The sequence below is a fragment of the Melanaphis sacchari genome, unplaced genomic scaffold (genome assembly GCF_002803265.2).
Source record: "Melanaphis sacchari strain LSU unplaced genomic scaffold, SCAv2.0 Contig117_pilon_pilon, whole genome shotgun sequence".
Taxonomy (NCBI): domain Eukaryota; kingdom Metazoa; phylum Arthropoda; class Insecta; order Hemiptera; family Aphididae; genus Melanaphis; species Melanaphis sacchari.
Window position 1 is genome coordinate 96,367 of NW_020270456.1, and position 19,136 is coordinate 115,502.

Genomic DNA, 19,136 nt, shown 5'->3' on the forward strand with positions numbered 1-19,136 from the left:
TTCCGTGTTAACGAAAAATGAAAAAATGTTTTAAAGCCAAAGTTCATTTTTATAGCGTTAATTATTTTATGAAAATAAAATATGTGTATAATGAAGGAAAACATTGTCAACAAAAAAAAAAAATGTTGAGATTATAATACTCGAGTTTAAATAATATAAAAAAATATAAATAAAAACAAATAATAAAGTAACTGATAATTAACAATCTGATGACACAGTGGAATGTTGAGTAGAGCTTTTGGGATCTGGTTCACCATCACATATATATTTACCTGAAAAAGTTAATGATTATAAATTGGTCAAATATATTTTTATTTAACAGGATATCAGGATATGGTTATTTTATATGAACAAAATCAATGAAATCTTTCAACTAATAGAAACAAAATGTTATTTTATATTTATATATATGTAACCTGTATTTAACTTATTTAAGACCCATGGGTGTTAGTTAAAAAATAAAAATGGTAAATTAACAAATATTTTTAATCAATATTTATACAAACTAAGACTTAAATTAATACTAATTAATAACACTAAAAGTTTAATTAACATAATTCTTATTGGTTAAATAAAGTCATTAATACTAAATAATTACCAGCAACAAAACGTCTTTTGATCAATGATACTCTATAACCACTGCTTGCTAGCTCAAATTCTACTCCAGATAATGTAGTACCCTCACAGTTAAATTGAGTTACTATTGTTGATATAGGACATAAACTATCAACCTCAAATCTTGCTTTTAAAGAACCAGAACCTTGACTTTCAGAATATTGAGCAAGTTCTGCAAACCTCCAACTTACTGTTTTTGTATCTGGTGCCCTATAAATAAGTGTTCAAAATAATTAAAAAAATATTAATTCACAAAATTGGGGTGAATCAAAATTACCATTGTGCAGTTGGCTTGGACTGCATATTACGTATTGCTGAATTCAAATTAGCAGAAACAGTAACATTCAGTAAAGGGGAAGGAACACTCATAGCGTGACTATTAAACTTATAACCAATTTTAAGATCTGTATAAGTATTACTGCATTTGTAAAATGAAACTAATTGAAACGGACATGAAGCAGCTGCAGTATTGTGTAATTTTACCTACAAAATAAAGTATAAAATTATAAAATGTTTAATTAATTATAATGATACAAATGTTACTAACTTGATATTTTAAGATATCAACATTAAAGTAAGATGCAGCAGGATTTTGCTCAAATTGTTTACGTAATAATGAAGTAAGAGCAGGCATATTAAACTCAAAAACGTTTGAATCAGAAGACATAAAACTATCACTGAAATAATAAAAGAATATTAAAAAAAAATTTTTTTTGATATTTATTGTCATATTATTTTTTTACCTTATGATTAATTGTTTGTTTGGAAGAATATTTTCTACCCGAACAGTGTTCTTCAAACGAAATGATAATTTTGCTGGATTGGGATTATTTGCTAAAATATTTGCAATACCTGCAGGAAACGAAACCATCATATCTCCAAACATTTTTACTTGACACCTAAAATAACATTTAAACAATAATTTGACTGACACAACTTTAATAATCTTATTTTTTAATATTTTAATAAGATGCTGATTTATACAGCAACACAATTTTGACACAAGCTATATTAAAATAAAGTTAGCAGTGTGATAATAATGTAATACATCTGGTAGCATAGTTTGCTTATTCAAACTATTAATAATATTATTTTATACTTAATTCATTAATTAACTAACTATTCGATTAATTTATTTTAAATATGCAACAAAGTATTAGAAATATTGTACAAATCATATTTTTGTAAAAATGTTTTAAAAATGAAGATATATAAGTAGAGTGATGATTTTTGAAGTAAATGTGGTTACTTTAATGAGAAAAAAAAATATAAAAATGAACAATCTGACAGTAGATGTTAACTATTCAGTATCTCCACAATATGCTCAGACTACTATTTCAATGGCCATGCAATGAGGGGTGCGAGTTCATACGTTGTTGGCCACAATAATGGTAGTGTAATAAGATACTCGAGAGTTAGTCAGTTCTGTAGTTATACTATATCACACACAATAACTAAATAACTTTATAGATCAATATAAGTGGTTTATAATAAACAAGGTATATTAAATGTAGCATAAACTTGGAAAAATGAAGAAAAAAAATAATAGAAAATCAAAATTAATGATTAACAATAAAATCCTTCCACAATATTCTATGTAAAAATCTCTAATTTTATAATCTATCCAAGATATTAAAGCTGTGATTTTATATTATATTGTATTAAGTAAACCAAAAATATTGAATACTTAATCTTATAAAATTTTGTTAGGCTAGAATATTATACTAAATTGAAATATTTATTATTATGTTAGGTATTTCACAACTCTATATTTCTAAAAAAATGTTCTTACTTGGTAAATAATTAACATTATTGTTTTAAGTGCAATACTATATGAATATCACATTATTTTATCACTAAAATTATTTTAATTTTATTAACAACAAACATCATAGAGGATTTTTGTTGTAATAATAGATATCTAAGAAAATTTTAAAATAATACCTTGACTCATTTGATTCTTTGAAATATGCATGAATTATTTCATGAAAAGCAACAGCCAGTGGAATGGAATCAGATAATCCAATTGTTAATGGTGATGGTCCTCTAGATGGTCCTAAAACTCCGGAAGATCGAAAATCAAGACTTGACACACTGTCTGTTCTGCCAATACTTATTGGACTAAGTTGATTACGAGGTCCATTATTCTGTATTCAATAAAACAAACATTTATTTTAACTAATTAAAAGCATACCATTTTTATATAATATATATTAATTATATTGTTGCATCTATTTTTGTTCTGATATGTTTCGTGAATTTTGAAAATTCAAGTTCACAAAAACAGATCTGCATTTTTTAAATTTTGTATTATTAACAATTACACAACATTTAAACACAAATTGTTATAAAACAAACATAGAAATTTAACAATACAGAACTTTTTATACAATCTACACATATAAATAACAAAAAAAAATTACACATAGATATTCAATTTTTAAAAATAAAAAATAACTTGTCATAATAATCATGATATAAGATTGATGCTGTACATTTTTGACAGTCATGTGGATATTAACTTATAGTAACATAATTTGTAATTAATAAATTGTATTACCTTGTAAAATTATATGACCTTTAATTGTATTATTTTATATTAAGAGGATTTCATACTAATACGTGTTGTTTCCATCTTACTAACATAGACAGAAAATTTGCGTTAAACAACACTTCAATATTAGAATCAATTTATCTATTACCAAACTTAAAGAAAAAATATTATCTAGGGCATCACATAAGCTTTTATTGATATTTTTATTTTAAAGCAAGTTATGAGCATTCTTAAGTTTTAATATTTTACAAAAATATAATTCACTTAAAATTAAAATTTCAATAAAATCTTATTTTTAGTTGGATATTATATAAATTAACTTAAAGCTAACAGTCTATTGATTTATTATTTTATCTTCTTTTATGTTAATAATTTATTATATACATTTACTAAATAGTGGTCTTTAATTATTATAAATTATTACAAATTTTCATATCTATTTAGTGAAAAACTTTTCATTTTATGTAAGTGATGTGAAAATAAATGTAATTTCGTTTTTAAAAACAAAATAAAATAATAAAATAAAACTTAACCTAACGCATATGTATAATGATTTAAAAAAAATGTATAAAATAACAACTTTAATTATTTCTGTAAGTTAAAGGGTTAAAGTTAATTTAGCAAAATGTCTAATGTCCATATTATTATTTGAATAATTTAATGATTACCTCACGTCTTGAAGGAGGACGAGGAATAGAAATGGAACACACCGGAGGAGTGGTTGATGGAGGCCCTTGTTTTGGAGTGGACTGTTGAGCATCTCCAACATCAAAAAACAAATCACCTAGGTCTAAAACATTTTTATTATTAATACGTTACTTTTTTTTATTATTTTAATGTATAAAATTATATTACTATTACCGGCAGCATATTTTGAAACCACAGGGAAAACGTTTGGCGGAGAAATGGATTTATTAGTTAAGGATAATGTAGGACTATTAATTGAATTAGTCTGCTGAACTGAATTAGGAGTGGGTTCGCTGGATTGAAACAAATTCAGTCCTATCAGATCATTACTTATTTTCCTAAAACATACACAATTATACTAATGTAAATACATGAAAAACAATAAATGTGTTGCTAAATTATTACTTACGCAGTATTCAATTGCTGAGAAACAGATTTAGAACGTTTCATGGTACCATCATCATTAGCTGATCCTCGTCGATTCTAAAAATTATAATTTAAAGTAAGATTTAATACATTTATTTATTTTAAGTTACCTTCAAAGTATGTGTTCCTAGCGGCATTAATGATATGTTTTCAACAGTGGCTCTTAATTCATCAACACTTGCGCTGATTGGACCTGCCCCATTGCTCAATGGTTTTATTTCAACGTGTAGTCTTTTATCTCTTTCTTCATCTATAGTTATTCATAATAAGTAAGTGCATATAGTTTGAATTATAACAAAGTAAATATTATGAACCTGAATCAGATGAGGAATCAAATGTCTCTTCTTTGTCAATAGTCCATTGTCCTGTTGGCTGAATACAATATCCTTCATCATCTATTTCTGGAGCACAATTTTTCGACTCTTCTTCTTTTTCTTCACTAAAAGTCACACAATAATTTAATATACAACACAAATTATGTGATAACAAAGTTTTTACTTACTTATCAGATTTATCTTCTTTACTAATTGTTTCACCACTTGAGTCCTTTTTCTTTTTAGTTTTCTTTTCTTTACGTTTGTCTCTTCTACTTCTTAAAAACCCTGAACATATATTTAATTACTTTACCAAATTACATGGCAAATATAAATCATTGAGTACATAATACAAAGAGATAACAATATAATAAAGATATAGTAAAAACAAATGTATTATTTCAAAATAATAAACACATTCTCTTTGTATTTGGCACTTGAATATCATCTCAATAAATAGTGCTAATTATAAAATAACTGTAAATAACATACATGCAACTACAATTAAAATAAAATTGTATTAAAAATAAATACATAATATAGGTAATAATTTATAAAAAATGCAACAATAAAAGCCATTTCAAAGGATGTATAAAGGATAAAAAGAAATTCATTTCGGAGAGTTCTATAGTTAATATGAAATAAAAAAATATACTTATAGCCGCCCTTATAATATATTTGGCCACCTTGAAATTAGTTAACTTGAAGGTTGTGTACTTGTATGACAGCATGCTAAATATAAATATATGTTAATAAAAAAGATTCAATTTTTAGTTGTAAAGCATAGTTAACTGTAATGATTTTGACATTAGTTTTTAACTTGTAAAAATAGTCCAAAAATATGTTTAAAAAATAATATGAATTGATGAATTTATTGAAAACTTTTGAAACAAATAATATAAATAAAGTACTAAAAAAACTATAATAAATTATGTTTTTTATAACATTATTCCAAAGTTTTATTTTTATTAAAGATTATATGAAAAAAAAAATTCCTAATGATTTATATTGAATATAGAATATAATGGATGCATAAAAAAAAATGTTCATAAAATACCTTAACGACAGAAATAAAATATGTATACTATTTTGACCATTCTCCTTAATATAAAAGTGACTAATTTGTAATTAATAAATTTGATTACTTCATGATTAAATGCAATGATAAGCGCATAATATAATTTTTAATAAAATAAAAGCATTCAGTTCATAACAAATGGCATAATTTCAAATGCTATTTCAGAAAATTATTTTTAATTAAATTATGTTAAGATTTATTTTGTTTCAGATAAAAAAAATATGATATTATTTAACAATATAATTTATAAAAATAGTGAATACATAAAAGTATAGAATTGCATTTAATCACTATAAACACAATTGTATTAATTTTTTTAAATAATTTGTTGCAAAGAAATATTAAAATAAATATACTATATAAGTATAAAATATGTTTAAGAATAATAATTAGCGTATTATCAACAATATACTTTTGTATTACCATTGAAATAATTATTTTATATACAAAATTATAAAAATATTGTATACCTAGATAATTTTTAAGGTTATTAAAATTTTAACTATCAAATTTAATTTATCAGAAACTTACTTCATACATATATTTGTTTAAACAGTATATATCAAGAATAAGAATTCAAATAAATCTGAGTATAGCGCTTAAGAAGGGAGCATACTTCATTGATCTAAAGGAAAATGCTACAAAAATATGTAAACATGCAAGAAAATTTAACCTAAGGATCAATAATAATAAACACAAATTACATTTTGATCCACGAATAGAATTCTGAGGGAGTGAATAAGCTGTGTGATCAGCACTTAAACTCACAGTTCTGTTTGATTTTGAAAAAGCACCTGTAACACAGCTTTTACTTAAATAACAACACAAAAGCTTATGATTAATTTACATAAATAATATGCATGCATTATACATAATTTGGCAAGACAAAAATGAATAATGATCAATGGTAGGTACATTTTGAAGAGCATAAATATTATACTTAGTATTTTGTAATACATTGTTACAATTATTTAATATGAATAAAAATGTATAAAATAATTATTATAGATAAATAATGAAAACAATAAAATAAAGAAATATCACTTCTAAATTATAAATATTATTCTTTCTAAAAATATATTTAAAAACCAATAATTGTAGTTAGTAAAATCAAATTAATAATTATTATAAACAAGAATTACTACAAAATACTATAAATTATTATTTATATATTATGTAGAAATGACTACAAAATTAATGTGTGATTATTTTATCATTAATTTGTTAATTGCTTACATAACAATTCATAGATTTTTTGTATATTATACTTCATTATAGCAGGAATCCAATATGAGAAAAAGACACCACAAATTAAATTCACTAACATTTATAAATGTTATCTTATAATATTAAAAAATAATGAATAAAATTATACTATTAATTTATAATAATCAAAAAAATTTTAATAGACCATTTTTAAATTCTTTCAATACTATGCACTTATATTTTTATATTTGAGATAAACAACTTCATTACTTAACTCATAACTTAAAAGAAGAAAAAAAATCAATAAGTATTAATATAGTATTCACATTTAACTTTTGGTATTTAAACATAGCAGAGTAGAAATTTTGGTTTATCAATTTAACCTTTAAATAAATATTTAATAATTGAAATTTTATTAATATTAAAAATGTTCATGAAAAAGCAAGTACATTTTCAATTAAATGTTTGTTTATATTATTAATATAAGTAGAATTAAAATTATGTTAGCAAAATCAAAATAATTTTAATACAACTGCATTTCATGTGTTTGTGAGTAATGAAATGAAATACTGATTTAAAAATATAGAAGAAAATGAACACTGATATATTAAGGGAATTGGTCAAGTAATACTAACTAGTATACAAACATAATTGTATTAAGCAACTAAAAAGATGTTTGATATTACCGATTGCTGGTACGGTGCAGAAAAAAATTCTACTATAATAGCAGTTCCGGTAGGCCAATTGCGAGGTTGAAAAAAATTTATTGTTAAATGAACATACCATGGGAGTTGGAGATGAAGATATTGAGTAAGGATGTTGCTCTGGAGGACTGGTAATTGGTAGCATCTTTCTTGTCCCTTATACGGCAATTACCTTCACGTTTTGCCGTAGGCTTTTCAGATGCTACACTAGCTGAACATGAATTTTGTGGAGTACTCGTAAAGACTGGTGAATTGGTTCCTTGAATTGATTTTGAATCACTTGAAGAGTCTGGAACCTGATTCAAACTATTGGTAGTGCTATTCAGACAAACTTCCTCAAATTCGATGTTTTCTAATAAAGACAAATACAATTTATTATTAGTTGAATACAATTAAAAATATATAATTATATATTATAATAAGTAAGGTTTGTATGTTTATCATTAATATACTTCTTTTTTTTTTCTATTTTAGTAGAAAATAATTGTAGAAAAATTATAAATAAATAAAGTTTAACTTGGAAGCAGTTATAATTGCAGTTTTATACATAATAGAAAAATTTTCTTGAATTTTTTATTTCATAAAATATTTTATTATCTAATTTTTTTTTTCACACTATATTTGTTTCATACTCATGGCTCATACAAGCACCAAGTATAAATTATGTAGTTCATATTCATAGTTGATAAAAATATACAGTATTTTTTTAAAACATTCTATGTTATACTTAATTATTTTAAGAATATATCTTGATAATTTATGGCAAATATGTCTATGCATATATAAAGTTCTTAAATTCATTATCATCTTAATCCTAATAATTTGTAAAATAAAAATACCAAATACCTGGTTTTTCTAATCCCGTATATTTTGTTAAAACAAATTGCTCCAATAATTTGTCCACAGTCATTTCTAAACATTGTTTTTTGAATTCAACATGAACCTAAATATAGACAATATTATTAGTTTATAAACACATCATGTTTGTTTTGATTAATTTAATAGAGTAAAACAGTTATACTATACAGCTATATCTTTGATTTTCATGTATTCTAAATTAAAATTATAACTTTAACTAACCTTTCCAATTTCTTCATGATTAGTTTCAATTAGATCTGTATAAACGTTGAGAAAATCTTTCATTTGTTTTAAATGTGATTGTTCAACTTCTTGAAAAAGCTATATCAACAAATTCAAATTTATACAATTGATTTATTAAGCAATGATGGTTATTTTTTTTTAAAATAAAATTTTTTAACCTTGCACGCTATATTCATTTTTTTTTCGAATTCTTCTTTTACAACACTATATTTTTCAACTAATAATTTGTAATCATCTTGAGCTTTTTTTAATTTTATTTCGGCTTTTTCAATTTCCTTAGCAGAGGCATTATCTTTTCTAAGCTTATCTAACTCTCCACCTTTTTGTACATAAATATCTTTTGCTTTTTGTAAGGCCAATGAGGTTGATTGAATGGCTTGTACTGCATCTAAGGTTCCACTTTGTTCTTCTTTAACCTAATGTATTTATTAAATTATAAAAAAGAAATTATAGAAAATATCAATTTCAGATGTAGATTATAATTTATACTTACAGTTTTATGTTTTTTATGCAATTCATCGGTATATTTAGTAACATCTTTCACTAATTCACAGACTTTATGTACCATTTGCATATGTATTGTGGTTAGTTTTTCAATAGATAAACGAAGTAATTGCCATAAAGGATTGAATGTTCCTGTATTTGAACTACTACTTGTTTGTTTAGCTAACTTTGCAAGTAATTTTGAACATGTTTCTTCGATATTAGTCCTGATAACAGTAGTATTTAAATTATGTATAATTTACGTAATTAATACACTATATTTTCAATTGTTATTAGAAAATAATTTATATTATCTACATAAAAAAATTACCTTTCTCTTAAAAAATCTGATAGATCCTTATTAGCAATTAACCCATGTTTCATATTATGGTACAAAATGTCAAATCCATTATTTTTTTCACCCTAAAACAATAAAAAAATAAAATTATGATTGTTACATTAGTTAACTAAGTCAATATATCTTTTAATTTTACAGATTTAGATTGTGATCTATTCTCTGATTATGGGCCCTGGCTTTAGTTAGTATATTTTATTTAACAAATCAAGAGTGTTAAATACCAAATTAATATTCAAAATAAATGTTAAGCAAATTTTCAGTATTCAATATCAAAATGAATAATTTATTACCAACATTTAAAATATAAACTACAAAGAACTTTTTTTTAATCATTCAAAACTAACATGCTTGAATATTACTAAAATATAACATCTCAAAATAAAAATGTTGTTTATATGTTTTAAGCTAAGTAATTTTTAATAATTGTTTTTCAACTAAATCTGTAATAAATAAAAATATATATATATAGAACTTATTTAAAATTTAAAATGCTTATCAAACTTATTAAAAAAAAAAAAAAATGTTCCAACCAAAGTAAGATAACTATAGTCAAAAAATATAATTTTTAAAATCATTTTAATTGGCTTAAGAATAATAATTTACAGTACACTTATAACTATAGACTGTTATTCCTAAAATATACATTTTTACATTAGATTCTTTTAAAATACATGTTCATTTACTTATTATACACTTATAAGTGTAAAATACCATTATATAACTTTAATTTATCAATATTTTCCTCCTTAAAACACAACCAACTGCAGTCTTCATCACACTGTCAAACTAATAACTGAAGTAAAATAGGAATAAATGTTTTATAATAAAAACACAACACAATTTTTTAACTATTTATAATTGGTAAAATAATGCAAAATGATATTGCATAAATTAATCTGATATATTGAAAAACTATGCAAAAGGTGTATTTGGTCTCTTTGACCGAATTATAATAAATGATAAATTTCAATTTATAATCAATTATATATTATGGTTTAATTATTTTTTCCTGATTTAACAATGATTTTATTATACAACAATATACTTTAATACATAGATGATAGATGTAATTTTTTGCATTAATAAATGGAAATATTTTTAAATTTATAAATTTTCATATTTTGTAACTTATAAAAGTTAATAATAGCATCGGTCAATTAGACTGATATATCATATTTAAACAGAATCATTCCATATAATATAAGATATATAACTAACATTTATTAAATAACATGTGATTTCAAGCATGTATTATTTAATAAATAATAAAATTGATAGTCAAAAAAAGCCTTATAAAACTGAAGAATGGTTAAGAGCTTCAAAGTTATTAATACGAAAAAGATAATATACATAACTAAGGTTAAATATACATTATACACATTTGAATAAATTCAAAATATACCTAATATATTATTTTTTTTAAATACCTATAATATATAAAAAGAAGTGCAGATTGTTATAATTCCACTTTATATTTTTTAATATTTATCATATATTATTGATTGTAAAAGATCATTAAATTAAACATATCTATTTTCAAATACTATAAGGCATATTAAGATATACTTGTTCTAGCATATTTTGAGGGTTTTTGGGCATTAAAATTAAATACTTGATTCATTATTATCTTTCTTTTAATACAAATCACTATCTAGTAAGTCTCTAGGAACCTAATATTACAATTAGAATTTTCTCATGATCTATATTTTTTATAGAAAATACCATGTCTTTTTTTAATTTTTATGTTTTATATTAATATTAATGGGATGATTCTGGCCATAGATTTTTAATAGTTAATTAAATTATATTTATCACTATAACAAAACCTAAGCTTTTATCATGCAGGATAAATAATACATGATATACAAAAACGTAGATGAAATAATATGTTGTATAGTATCGGAGAATTATTATTACATGGTAAAAAAATGTTGTACAGCAAAATAAAATATAATTAATAAAAAAATAAAATTTAGTCAGGAGGTCAAAAAAGTAATTGGTATTGATTGGAGTCAACTAAACACTTTAAGAAACAAATTACGATTGAGCAGGTATGTGTGTTCGTGAGTGTGTGTGCGTGCGTGTGAGCGCGCATTTACAACGTATATTAAACGACTAAGACATATCAGGATTCAGGAACCATGGAATCCAAAACTAGGTGAAGAGAGACGAGTATAAATAAATTTGACGAATGGTCAATTTGATGCCTGGAGACAATCGATCAGAAAAATATTTACCCAGAAATAATCACAAAAGTCAACAGTCATGATGAACGACGTGTAACGCTGGTCATTCCAAAATCGAAACGGAAATGACGAAAACGTGGGGCAGCTTCCGTGTTGTCGTCAGTGTGCGTGATCGCACTTACAGTGATTGTTGAACAACGGTCAGCGTGAAATTGTGTCACGCCTCAGGCAGGACGGCGGCAGTGGTTTTGGGAAGAACGCAGCTTCGGACCGGAATTTAGTGGTTTCGTCCGACGCCGAGGAGGACCGACCGACGGGACTGATAGCGTATTAACATTAACTGGTGTATGCAAGGGAGACGGGGTTGACTGATTGTGGAAAAAAAAAATTATCGGACTCGCTATCACCGCGACCGCGCGAGTCAAAAACAGTTTACGCCCTCCCGGCGGCCCCGCGAACCGCCACCGGTGCATCGAAGCGACATTGCGACACCGCAGTATAGCACGCCCACGATGCGGTCATGGAAGAAACCAAAAGCGTTCCGGCAAACGCCTACCGCCGACGTAACAGCCGCCGCCTCCACCGTCGGTATGCGATAATAAGTGTACGGGACGGGACTTGTTATATCATGCGCGCGCGGTACTTGCAATTACGCGATAATGCGATGTTGTTATCTGTTATTGTTGGGTATTGTTTTTGTTGTTGATTTCGTGAACCGAAGTTAAAAATTTTAAACGAATTTGGTCACGTTCAATGCGAAAAAAATTAACATTTTTTTTTTTTTTTTTAAATAAAATTCAATTTATGATTGTACCTACGTTGTAACTATAATATTATGAAATAAATCTAGTTGAATTTTTCATTTAATTTATTCTCTCGTTAAATATTAGGTAGGTAGGTAATATCTTAACGTTTTAATAATGGTGAGCCAGATATACCTAACAATTTAGCGAAAATAAATATAGTTAACGAGTTTACGAAATTTAACAACTATAAATTAAGCAATTTTCCAGTGTGCACTTTTGTTTCTAGAAAAAACCGCAAACGTGCCATACTTTTGCTCAATAGTATCTACGATTTACCTATAATATTTACGCATTATACCTGTAGTGCAAATGTAAGCCCAGGGCACTGGGATATATTATTGTAATTATTATTGTTGACTACCTATATATTGTTATTTATTACAGTTATTACGAATAACAAAAAAATATTATTAATAATAATTATTAGATATTATATTATAAGTTTAAAGTTATGAGTTTATGACTATTCTAATGAATAACGATTATCGTAATCACAATGTCGGTCACCGAAATCATTTTTCATACTTCAATTTTGATGAGTTTAACAATTGCGTCTTATATTATCCTGCTATTGTAATATAATATATGGTTGCTGAATGAGCGTGCGAGGGGACCAACCTACACAAATACACAATATAGATAATTCCGGAATCCGGACGCTCCGGTCTTTTATATTATATGTATATGCCAAGGTTATTGAACGTGAGATATAATTTGTTTCCCTCATAAAATAATTAAGTTTACAGCAATAAAAATGTTCGTTTTAATGATTTTATATAGTATGTATAGGTATAAATATTGATTGTTGGCCTACGCATGTTTTTTTTAAAACAAATATGTTTATTGTTTACCCAACGTCATTTTTTTTAATAATGCTTTCTAGCTACTGCTTAAATAGTGTAAATATAGTGGGTATAATCAATAGCGTTAATGACTAAATGAAAATTGCACTCCATAGAACCCGTGATGGGGAGACCAAATAATAAGTCTTAGCGCATCCTCCTAAAGTAAGTTTAACTCTTAAGAAATAATAAAAAATTATTGAAGGATTAACTTTAAAAAAATTGAATTTATTTTCTTATTAGCCAATTGTGCTATAATTTTAATTCTAAAATATTTAGCTTGTTTATCGTATCCAATCGTATTTTGATAAAATTACATTATTATTTATTATCTACATAGGTACCTAGCTACACGGAAATATATACACGATAAAGCGTTTTATTACCTATTAGTCCTACTTTAAATATAAAGCTTAAAATAATTAATTTCTATGTTTATAACCTGTGATATTGAATTGAGTCTGTATAGATAAAATGTCATAGCCAGTGATACACAATTAGTTAATACTTACTTAATTATAAAATTATTACGAGTGAAAATGGAGAGTACCTACCTATGTTTAGATATTCATCCGTAAAATAATTATTTTTCCTCAAAAAATGTCTAATATTTTGTTATATTTCAAAAAATAATAAGATAAGTGTGTAGATACTTGAAATTTCTAAATTATTATTTTTAATACCTATATTATGATAAAATTGTCAACAAATTTTAACTCTTTTTAAAATATTTATAGGTATGATAAATTTTCAATTTTTATAGTATTTTTCTATAACTGTCGATAAAAAATTATACTATTAATTAAATGGAAATAAATTATTACCATTAATTTATTGTTACTAATAATTAATAATAACATTGATATTAAGCATATGGATACGGCATTCTTATCTTTATACTTCAAACTTCAAAACATTTTAGCCATAATAACGGAGAGAAATACAATGATATCTATTCTGATAGTTTCTAAACGATATAAATAAAAATAAATTATACATTTGTTTTTACTTTTGAAATATTAAAACAAATTAGATAAACTGGATGTTTTTATCTTATCCCAAAAAAATTTTAAGGGCTTTTTTTATTTGAGGAACCTCTATCTGTGTTTTGCTACTGATTACTGAATATATTATCGTTTATAATCTATTATATTTGAGATTGTATTAATCTTAAATAGCCAGTAGTTAGAAAGTTGGTAATTAGTAATTACTCATTTTTAACTATACTTAAAAACTATGATGACGTATTGGTAATAACATATAATTATAATTTATTAAGTAGGTAAATATGTATCTTATTAAGTAGACATAGGTAGAACTACGGCCTATGCCAACTAGGCCTTGGCCCAGACAAATCTCGTCCTGTACTAATATTTACAGTAAATTAATATATTAAATGAGCATAATAATATTTAATATGTAATAATAAATAATATATAATAATATCACATAGGTATTATACAAGAAAATATATTTGAAAATAAGTAAAAATGTTCAAAATAAATATCGTAATTTGTTTCTTAATAAAACAATAATCAATTATAATTTAGTTTGAATTATTTTTAGAAGTACCTAAAGTTCTAAACATTGTATTTATCTTTTGAAAATGTAAAATAACGTGGAACACACAAAAAATATTATAATGTTTCATTAATGTTTTGTTATTTAGACTATTTTTTTCTCTCATCTTAAATTGTTTCGATTATGATAGTGCAAGTACTACAAGTAAGTATACATACTAAACTAAACCTATTGTACCACTATGATCAGGAACGTCAATAGGCAATTTGTTACTTCAATAGAATGAGATATTATATCATGGCAAAAAATATCGATGTCAATAAAATAATCGAAAACGTTTAAAAAATGGTTCCATATTATCGTCGTTTAGTTTTATAAATATTCTCTTGATTTAAATAATATTAAAATTAATTAATTATATCACTTTAAAAAAGTAAATTTTATTGTTTAAATTTTAGTTATTTTTAAATAAAAAAATATAGAAATATAGAATGCTATACAAATATAACAGCACATAAGTAATATGTTGAATCAAAGAAATTCAGATTTCGATTTTAAATAAAAAAATATTGAACTGTAAGTACTTATATATACATTATTACTTTTATTTTTAAATAAAAATTCATAGATATTTGACACAAATATACAAAAGTGTATACAAATGCAATAAATTAATTATCAAAAAAAAAAAAAAAAAATACTAAAAATTTTTCAACTCCTCCTCCTACAGCTTATAAATAAATATCGAAATTGATCAGGAAAAGTGGCCTAATCTAATAAAAATCTCTAATTCCGCATATGTAAATAGGTAACTATATCATACTAAGATATCATTTATCTAGATACCTATAAACCTAGATATGGCTATAAGTCCTAGAACGGCTCAAACTACCTTGGAATTCACAAGTCTTAACTCTTTAGGCATAGTGCAGGCCAATATAGTACAGAAAATATATTATATTGTTTAGGTCTAGGGTCTTAGGGAGTAGGGATCGTATGTTTATGATACTACAAGATTTTTTCTATGAATTCAATTTAATGCTTACTTAGTCACCTAGATTCAAATCAGTTTTAGAATCTATTAGCTGCACCATATTAAAGTCCTAAATATAATTATACTCATATAATCACATAAAGCATAAATGTGTTTTATGTCAATGAGTATTTTTATTTTAAAGTAAAAACAATTACTTAAAACTTCATCGATTTTTAACGGTGTGTAATAGCAAATTAACTAACATTTAAAAAGCTGCTTGTAAATTGAATTAAACTTATAGTTTTTGTCTAAGATTAAATTCTAATACTTGATATTATTTCTCACAGGACTTATACTTTATACACATGGCTTTTTAAATGTTTTTAAAAGATTAAAGAATGTTGTTAAAAGATTTTTAAATGTTGTAATGGCATATAAAATGCTGATGTAAAAACTCCACATTAATTAATACCCGTAAATATAAAATATTTAATATTTTTTAACATTCAAGTATTTTAATACACATATAGGTGTACATATCTATCAACTTGCCTAGTTGAGAAAAAATATTATTAATTTATTATGTTATAGTAAAAAAATGCATATATGGTGAATGGTTTGCACTTATAAATAATAAATCGCTATATTAAATTTCTATGTGTACCTATATAATTGTCCTAAATACGAATATGTGACATGTGGATATTGAGAATAAATTAAATATACAGTTTATTTTATAGTTATATAATATCCATGTAATTTAATTGTATTATACTATTATACATTTATACTGTCAATGCCCAATGGACAATAGAAAATGTGTTTTTATTATTTGAATTTCACATCAACACGTGTTAAAGGAACCACTCCCAATAATTTAATTAGTTAAAACAATTAGGTAACAAAATAGGTACTATGCGTTTTTTAATATAGTACCTATTATATAGTTAAATTTACAAGAACATCATGTCTATAATATTGTGTAGGTAATTAACAAATAAATAATAATAATTTAACTATTATACTGTTAATTAATGCCCAATACCCTTGTTATAATGTATTATAATTTTTACTGGAATCTAGTTTGATCAACAGCATATTAATTTTTTATTTACGTATCGATAGATACCTATCAAATACAAAATGTATCAAACATTTCAAAATAATTATTAACTAATAACTAAATTGCTAAACAATTTAGTATAAATATTTTTTTCACATTCCTTATTATTATTCGGATTTCTGGTGTGCCAAGACAAACAACAAAAACTAATACGTTTTTTCAGTTTTTCGATAATATTTTAACGTAGGTAGCAATATAAACACTGCATGGCTTAAGGAAATAATTATAGGCAAATTATTGATTTTGTTAACTTAATGAACATTAGATAATGTGCATTCATAGATTAAAATATATTTCAAACCATGTGTGAAGTAGTCTAATCTGGAATTTTTATCACCGATACGAATGGTTTATTTTTCAATTGATACACAACCACGCGTAGGCACGTACCTATATTAATATCATATATTTTTATTAAAGTCGTTATTGAATTATTTACTATTTCATAATATCTACGGACTGTGATGCATAAATAGTAAATATTCATTAATAGTCATCTGGCATATGTCTATATATTATCATATACCTACCTAACATATACATATTTTATACATATTATATAACTCTATAGCAATAAATTATGGCTAATATAGATATATATATATATATATATAAATACAGGGCTAGGACTTTGTAGCAAATGCTTCTTTTGACGGTAGGTAGTGTAATGGAAAGATAATAATTATATATAAAAACGTTTTGAATCGTTCTTATATCAATAATGAAGTTAACTTTTTTTTAATGTTTTTGATTATTTCCAAAAATCTGCTTTCTATTGCTTTTTACCCTATCTTTTTCTTTTTTCTTAAAAATTTAACTTATTTATAAGTTATACACTAAAAATACTATATTATTAATTCCAAAAATTATAAAATCGGTGAAAACACTAAATATTAAAGGACGACTGATAAAATAATTATCGTTATTGTGCCTAAATTGTACAGTTTTAAAATGTAGTAACACCTAAATCGCAATTATTATGTAACTGTAGAGCGAGTCAGTAGCTAATTATAATTGAAAATTAATTATTAAGATAAATATAGTAGGTAGGTATTTACTATTATACGATCATTGGATCGCGAATACTGATAAACACACGATTATGATCACCATGGACACTTTGTATACCTATTTGATATTACTACCTATTTATAATATGAACTTAAACTGTTTTTTAATTTTTAAAATTGGAGAATATAAACTTTAAATTTTGTATTTTTATTAGCAGATTATTTTTACTGAATTTTTGAATGTTTTATTATCCAACTTCGTTAAACTTAAAATATTTATAATTTACAAATTGGAAATTATAAGTTATCATCTAACTAATTAACTACTAATTTGAAATTTTATTTCTAATTTCTATTCATCAACATTTTCAAAAGTACCTATATTTTGTTTCGGAAATAAAAAATGTATTCTGTCGTAGTGTTGTTCGAAAAATTACAATAACATAACTTAAAACATACATAATAACGATAAAGATAAAAATATTCAATTTTTAATAAAAACGTTATTGGGTATTGCTAATAATTTTACAGTTAAGTACCTAATAAAAATATTCCCAAAAACGTTAATATTTTTTGAGATACCTATCTAATGATTGTTTACTCATCAGTTATTACTATTTACAATTTACTGCATTTAAAATATCACTCTGTATAAAGTGTGACAGATGTGCGTTATTCGACGACCTTCGTCGGAAAACATCCGTTTCAATTAATGTTATGAATAATTTCATGATGTAGGAATACCGTCCGTACAAAATGGTGACACAGATAGATGTAAATAAGATATAACTGACAATTGTTATTGCCGCGCCATATGCCACCTCTCGGCTCTCGCATTAAATTATAGACGAATAGACTAAACTACTAAGTATTATTCCATTATTGGTACTAAACTAACAATGTTGAAATTGCAATGTATATTATTTTCTACCTTGGCGTAAGTTCGTACGTTACAATATTATTTAGGTATAGGTACATTATATTTATTCAGACATTCGGTATAGGTATATAATATATTAATACACTATTATGTTCTATTAAGACTACCTATGTATAGTAACCACGTAAGTCTTAGGTACCTATAGCTATTATCACAAAACTGCAGGGCAACATTGACAAAAAAAAATTAGCGTTTGACTATTACGT

At 24.6% G+C, this 19,136-nt stretch overlaps 1 protein-coding gene across 3 annotated transcripts; it reads right to left on the minus strand.

Moving 5' to 3' along the window:
• Positions 1–116: 116 nt before the first annotated feature.
• Positions 117–12,151, minus strand: LOC112603999 (F-BAR domain only protein 2). 3 transcript variants are annotated; one of them, XM_025352851.1, is made up of 20 exons: positions 11,764–11,793; positions 9,500–9,591; positions 9,179–9,395; positions 8,844–9,101; positions 8,665–8,763; positions 8,431–8,527; positions 7,664–7,936; positions 6,379–6,468; positions 4,785–4,884; positions 4,597–4,721; positions 4,393–4,532; positions 4,266–4,339; positions 4,031–4,194; positions 3,838–3,959; positions 2,560–2,762; positions 1,359–1,514; positions 1,163–1,292; positions 893–1,098; positions 599–825; positions 117–272 (listed from the first exon to the last, which is right to left on the minus strand). In XM_025352851.1, exons 1-20 carry the CDS (start codon positions 11,791–11,793, stop codon positions 199–201), a joined length of 2,877 nt encoding a protein of 958 aa, XP_025208636.1. In that variant the 3' UTR covers positions 117–198. The 3 variants fall into 3 exon arrangements, with proteins under 3 accessions (XP_025208636.1, XP_025208635.1, XP_025208638.1); XM_025352850.1 differs by having other exon boundaries at positions 4,025–4,194; XM_025352853.1 differs by lacking the exon at positions 6,379–6,468 and having other exon boundaries at positions 4,025–4,194; positions 11,764–12,151.
• Between the last annotated feature and the right edge of the window lie 6,985 nt (positions 12,152–19,136).